Genomic DNA, 6,858 nt, shown 5'->3' on the forward strand with positions numbered 1-6,858 from the left:
CATGAACACCGGGTCAAGGCGCCTCACTGAAATCCCACGTCTAGTTGCTGCAGGAGCAGCTCAGCGCCATCGCACCGTCTGAGCCACCACAACTATGGGGGATGGCTCCGATGTCGGGACGGCTGCTGCATCAACCGTGAATCACCAAGCAAGAAGAATTGCGAGAGGTCGCCCCATTGCCATGCCCGAACGCATCCTCCATTAGCGGCGAGAGGTTGCGGAGTAGGGGGGGTGGCTACGGCTGGTAGTGGCTAAGGTTCCCCTCATGTCGCTTGTGGGAGTTACGTGAGGTCGGTAGAGCTTTTTTTAGAGGGTTTTAGTGTTGTACAACATTTAATTCTAAAACATGAGCGGGGTTCAAAATTTTAACAATTTTTATAGTTTTTTCGGTTACTTCGTCTGGTGTTGAAATATTTGTGAACTCAAAATTTTGGGTGAGATTCACTATTTCCAAGCCAAAATGCAAATTCAGTGGAAATAAATCAAAATCAAGTACATTTTGATAGATCAAATTCCGAAACAATTTTCGACATTTCACAGAATTTGTTCCGTCAACATAATTAAAAATCCTGGACAAAAGAAATAAACTCAGAAAGTCCCATACTTGTTGACGTGACGATAACAGTATACTAAAATTCCCCCGCAAAAAAACATTATACTAAAATTACCCGCAAAAAAAACATTATACTACAATTATTCAGTAAGCTAATTAACTAGACACAGACGCCGGTGCAGATCATGACGCCCAAACTCAACCAGTAATGCCAAGTGTAGTCGGTTGCATGAGTATCTTGAGGCGTTTGGCCGACTGGCTAAAGTCCCTGCAAGAGGTCGGTTCAACACCGTTGTCAGTCAACCATTCGATTCGATGCAATGACAGGGGAATGCGCGCTGAACAAATTAAGAATCCACAACTTACTCCCACGGCACGTCTCCGACGAGCATCCAGTCGCCGTCCCCGTCCTCGTAGGCGACGGCGTATGGATCACCATGGTGAGAAGCGGAGGAGGGGAACATGAGGCGGAGCGTGTGGTGGAGCTGGTGGTAGGAGGCGTGGCGGGACAGGTCCACCTTCCTCCCGATGGGCACCCCTTCCATCTTCACCTTCACGTGTCCGTTGCCGCGGCTGCGCGGGCGGTAAGCGCTCTTCACCGGCGGCCAGCCCACCAGCCTCTTCCTCCTGCACGACTTGCACTCAGTTTCACGAAAGAGAAGGGCGCATACGTGCACTGCATTGCATTGAACACCACCAAACAAGCAAACCCTCACTTGTTGCTCGTTCTCCAGTCGAGGGCGCCGCCAGTACCGTCTTCCCCGCTCTCGTCGCCGTCGTCGTCGCGCGGGAAGTGTGGCAGCGTGGTCTTGGTGACCCCGAACGCCCCCGCCGGCGCCGAGCCCCTCTTCCCGCACGAGCCCGCCGACTGGCCGGCGTGGTTGGGTGGCGCAAGCCCCAGCTCCAGCTCCATGGCGCCGGCGGCTTGCTCTCCTTCCCTTCGACAACTGTTTTCCCTGTGCGCGATCTTACAGCTGAAAGCTTGTGCTGTTTCTAGCTACTCCGGCAACGCAGTGAGGTCGATGCGTGCCGTATATATACGCGCGCGGGGCACCGCGGCCGATGGCTACGTTCGATGCATGGTGACAGTGGAGGTCGATATGGAGAGAGTGAAATCGTCGTGGGCTCGTGGCGGCCGAGGGAGAGGAAGACATGGTGTTGGGGCTCCAGGGGGGCAAGCAGCGGGCGCGCGGGAAAACGTACTGCCGAATGCATGGTCAAGCTAGACACATTCAGGATAGGATAGGTACCGGCGTCAATGGTGTCACGAGACGTGAGAGCCAGATCGAGGGGGCATGTGCGTACGCGTGGGTTCTTCTCTATCAGCCGTTATTTAACCCTTGATGCGTTCCTCGTCGTCCGCCACATGGACATGCCGCAGCACATGCCCCCGAGTCAAGGGAGACAAACCAGCTACTGCTCCCACTCCATGCTTCGCCAACTCCAGTCACAGTTGCCTGTGACAGCATGCCTAATCCACGCCTTGGATCTGCATGGAGCATGGACACCGTGCTTCCCAATGCCGCTCCCTGCCGGCTCTGTCCCAGCGCGAAACAAGTACTATGTATATGTGCGTGTGCAGCTTCTGATGGGGGCAGGACACTTACGTAGAGAGAGCCATTTCTTTTCCCGAAACTCAATCTATTCATTTTCAACCATGACAATACAGAAAATAATATAGATAATAAAAATTACAACCATGTTCATGGACCACTCAACGATGACTCCAAGCATTGAAGCGAGCCGAAGGCGCGCCGCTGTCATCGCCCCTCAATCACTAGAGCCAGGCAAACATTGTTGTAGTAGACAGTCGGAAAGTCGTCGTGCTAAGGCCCTATAGGACTAACGCATCAAAGAAGCAACCATCGCCGATGAAGAAAGTCGTAGATCAGAAGGATCAAACATGTAAACACTCAAACAAAGACGAACGAAGACCGGATCCAAACAGATCCATCGAAAACCAACACTGACCGAATCCCGCGAGATCTGACGGAGACACACCTTCACACCAGGGGCGGAGCCAGAAAATTTTGTCAATGGGTTCACTCATTAGCTCATTGTGAGGATTTGGTATTAATTAATTAAGTGTAATGTCCGATTCAAACTATCTTACAACAATAGTCTTTTCAACAAATCTTACAACAAGAGTACAACACTCAAAGACAATGCAACAAACTGAAATATGGTATCAATTATCGCATATATTGATTAAATGTAAAACCAAAGAGTGCAAGACATACCAGTGGATGAAATTATAAAATCCCTCATTTTCATTTTATAGACAGGGTAGTACCGAAATAACTTCATAGCTTCAAGTGCAGCTTCTCATCTCGTTAAAAACCTTTGGAAAAAATGATAAGTTAGTATGACAAATTTAACGTAAGTAGTACCATCAAGCGAAAGAAGCATGTAAAGTCACTCACATTTTAGTGTGTACCCTTTCGATATTTCATTATTATCATAAATAGATGAAACACATCATATGGCAGATCATCTAAAGTTATTTCTGTCTCAATAGAAACTTTGGGAGATAGTTTTTGATGTATTGCCTACATCTAATGTTGGCCCTGAAGTGCCAACATCAATCTGATGGTCGATTTCTTTTTGAGAAATATTATTGCATAGCATAGTATAGACCAATCTAAGTTCAGGGAAATTAATTGGAAAATTAGGGTAAAGCGTAATGCCACACAAAAAGGACGGCGTGATCTGATTACCTTCAGTTGGGACTTCAATTGCCAGCCATCGCCGATGGCCGACTTGCCGTTGTCGGCTTGCCACCGGGGACTGGCGATCTGGCGCCATGACGGGGAATGTGGAGATGAGACACCGAGGGGCCGGGTAGGGAAACGAACTTGGGGAAACGATAAGCACGGGGTTTGTTGCGTACAGGATGTGGAATCGTGCGTGGATGGCATCGTAGTCAACTGTCACCTGTGGGCTCTTTCGTATTTGATGAGAAATAACTGTAGGCTTTTTGTTGGGCTACTATTCATCATGTTATAATAAATTTTCAATGGGCCAAGAGGCTTCTTACTCGTGCCGTCGTGCGTCCTAGCTTTAATGGGTTCAACCATGCATTTATATTGGGTTCATACAAGTGAATACGTGTACATATATACGTGACGTGAAAACATCTTTGGGTTCATCCGAACCCAACCCCTACACGCTGGTTCCGCTCCTGCTTCACACGCCCTCTGATGATACTAGGCACATCCTCAGGACGGGGATATAACGTGAGATACATTATTCCTACTAAGCAACATCGCCTCCATCACACAACCGTAAGGTGGAGTCATGCCACTTTAAAGTCATTTGGAAATTTTGCGCAGCCGGATTTACCAATTCAATGACTTAAGTCGGAAATTGTGTGCAAACATGACTAATGCTGAGCTGCCCTTTCTGTACGGCATCGTTAACTTATGGAGATTGAAATCCATTGTTTTTTACTGCTTAATCTGCCAATACTGAGTAGCGGGGGATGGACTCCGGGCGCCGTGGGCGGCCGCCGGATGCGTCGCCGAATCTGCCGTGCACCGCTTCGCCCTCGACGCCGAAGGCCTCGACGCCGTTACCTGATATCGTCCATTCGGATCTGATCAACGACACCGGCGAGGATGGTGCGCCGGCGGCGAAGGGATGGCGCTGGGCCGTTAGGTTCCGTGAGGGCCAGGGGAATTGGATCAGCGGCCGGCTGCACCATTCTCCGGCATCTCGTTGGACGGCGTTGCTGGATCTGGACAATGACATCCGCGCCGGCAACTACATCGACATTGACGGCCAGATGAAGGTAGGAACCCTTTTGCGTATTGATATTTTCGATGTGGTTGTCGATCTCCGTATGCAGATGGTTTCAGAAGAGGTTCATTCGATCGAGATAGTTGACACATCACCGGAGTCTAGCGGCGGGAAGCTAGATCGGCGGGTTGGAGGCCGCTTCTGGGTGCTTGTGGACGAGGATGACGAGGAGGAGAGCGCCGATGGGAAATGCTCCCGCGAATCGCCGGATCCTTCGATGACTTTTGACGCCATTGGTCCTAATACCTGGGTGGCGTGTCAAGAGCCGACTCCTGCAGGCAAAGGAAGTTCAGAATGCATGCCAGTTCGCCGGAGTACGCGGAGTCGTCGATCAAGCCTTGGAGGGGACCCCTACCTAAGGTATGCCTCCCGACCCTAACTCTTTTTGATTTGATTCATCCCGAGTCCTGGATTACAGTTAAGAGAAGGAAGAGCAAGCGTCGAAACATGGCCGGACCAACGCCGATGGCGGCAGCGGCGAACATGCCGGCGATCCCGGGGATTGGGATCAAGGCGGCTCGGGAGGCACGTTTGATTTCTCTACTAGGCCGAGATGGGCCAACTTCGCCAGTACGAACGCCGCAGCCTATTGGGCCGGAGATAGTTGGGTATGAGGCCCAGACTATTTCGGGTCCCTCGGTCCTTGCGTGCGCGGGCATATGCAAAAATCACGTCGATCAATCGACGTCGATATCGCCACTTGCGCCTAGGGTTCGAAGGTGCGGGAGGCCGGGATTTCAGGTTTGTGGCTCTGGACGTGCGCACCGGATTCCGCCGCTCTCTGCGATGGCTGGTCGCGGGGCAGGGGTTCCGACGGGGAAGAATCCCCCTCTGGCAGTTGCTGCCACCGGGCGCGGCGGGTCGGCTGCGCCGCCTCCTGTAACGGCTGGGCGGGGCGTCGCTGGGGCTTCAGTGGGAGCCGGAGCGCCGCAGGGCACGCTGGGTCGCGGTGGTGGTCACCACAGCGTCTGGCCTTCGGTGCCAGCGGTGGGTCGTGGTGGCCCGCCTGCTCCTAGGCCACCGGCGCCAGCAGCAACTCCGGTTGGGGCCTTGTCGGCGCTTGCTTCAGCAGGGCGGGACCGGGCGCACGGTCCGAGGCCGCCGCCGCCTACACCGGCTGTACGTGCTGCTCCACCGCCACACCTCGTTACACGGCCGCCGCAGAAACGGCCTGGCCCGGTGCATGCTCAGGCACCGCCGCCTCAGTCGGGAACTGGAGGAGCGGGTGTGCCCCGGGGACCAGCCAACGGTGGAGCAAACGGACCGTCGTGGGGTCAATGGGGTGATGACGGACATGATGTTTGTGGTGAAGGTATACACCGAGGTTCATCGTCCACAGGTGGTGGACGTGGGCATGCTTGGCAAAGTGATGGATCAGCGGACAGACCTTTTTATGGCCCCCCAGGAGGCTTTGTTGAAGGGGCATCAGGCCCTAACCACCGGCAGCATGCTGGCTACCGTGGTCATCGTGGTCGAGGTGGCCGAGGTGGACGGTACCGGCAACGTCATCCTCCTCCGCCGGCCGTCGTTGAGCAGACGGACACCACTGAGACAACCAATCATGCTCACATGGCAGATTTGTCAGATCACGCCATGGAGGTGGTCACAGAGCTGGCAACGGTTGCTGCCACAGCGTCGGGGTCGGTTGATAATACAGACAAAGCAGAGTCATATAAAGTGTCCAAATGGGCTCGCAAGAAGGAGAAGATGCTTTGCTATCGTTGTGGTGAGAAGGGCCACTTTATTGCGGATTGCGTAACTGAGCTTTGTAATACTTGCGGCAAGCCGACACATGGTACGGGGGAGTGTCCTATCTTGCGTGATCAGATGCCCACTATCTCTATTTATGGTGTGTATTGTGCTGAGCTGATGTTCTTTGAGTCCCCTAGTGTGCGAGAGATCCCAGAGGAGACTCCGTGCATGACTACTGGAATTGTGAAAGCGACCAAATGTGATGTATCCGAGTCTCACATTGTGCAGAGGCTTAAGGAGCTAGTTCCAGGTGACTACCAGTGGGAGCTTGTCAGTATTGAGGGCAATATGTATAAGGTCGACTTCCCATCTGTTCAGGACTTGCAGAGACTCTTGAGTTTCGGGCTGTGCCGTGTGCCTGGCACAGAGTGTATTCTGGAGTTCCACGAGTGGAAGAAGGTTGAGCCAAAGGGCAAGCCTCTTACTCGGGTATGGTAACGTTTCTCTGGAGCTCCCTCGAAGCCGATGCAGGACGCAGAGGTGGTTGCTAGCTTGGGTATTTTGGTAGGGAAGACTGAGCGAGTGGATATGGCCTTTACCCGAGCTCACGGGGTGGCTCGTTTGCTGTTGAGTGTGCGGGATATAGAGTTTGTGCCTGATGTGGTTATGTGGACATATCGGGGCGAAATGTTCCCACTTGAGATTGAGTTTGAGGATGCCGCGCTTTTCGCTTACGTCATCAATGGGACTGATACAGACATGCACGAGGGAGACGATGGGTCTGCGACCAAGGAGGCGCCCGGGGCTGATGCTGG

The 6,858-nt window shown here is 52.8% G+C and overlaps 1 protein-coding gene across 1 annotated transcript; it reads right to left on the minus strand.

The window, feature by feature from the left end:
- Positions 1-484: 484 nt before the first annotated feature.
- LOC147958293 (auxin-responsive protein IAA20-like) lies at positions 485-3,389 on the minus strand. The gene is made up of 4 exons (XM_087534428.1): positions 3,271-3,389; positions 1,270-2,894; positions 920-1,180; positions 485-821 (listed from the first exon to the last, which is right to left on the minus strand). The coding sequence occupies exons 2-4, from the start codon at positions 1,464-1,466 to the stop codon at positions 752-754; spliced, it is 528 nt and encodes a 175-aa protein (XP_087390554.1). The 5' UTR covers positions 1,467-2,894; positions 3,271-3,389; the 3' UTR covers positions 485-751.
- Between the last annotated feature and the right edge of the window lie 3,469 nt (positions 3,390-6,858).

Source organism: Triticum urartu, chromosome 7A (genome assembly GCF_056163025.1).
Source record: "Triticum urartu cultivar PI428250 chromosome 7A, HENAU_Tu73, whole genome shotgun sequence".
In the NCBI taxonomy this organism is placed as follows: Eukaryota; Viridiplantae; Streptophyta; class Magnoliopsida; order Poales; family Poaceae; genus Triticum; species Triticum urartu.

Bases quoted from the DNA above. Each gene is read 5' to 3' on its own strand.
- LOC147958293 (XM_087534428.1), bottom strand. From the start codon at position 1,466: ATGGAGCTGGAGCTGGGGCTTGCGCCACCCAACCACGCCGGCCAGTCG. The intron at 1,181-1,269 runs GTGAGGGTTTGC...CAAGTCGTGCAG, and splicing joins GACTGGAGAACGAGCAACAA to GAGGAAGAGGCTGGTGGGCT. The intron at 822-919 runs GTAAGTTGTGGA...GACCTCTTGCAG, and splicing joins GTCGGAGACGTGCCGTGGGA to GGACTTTAGCCAGTCGGCCA.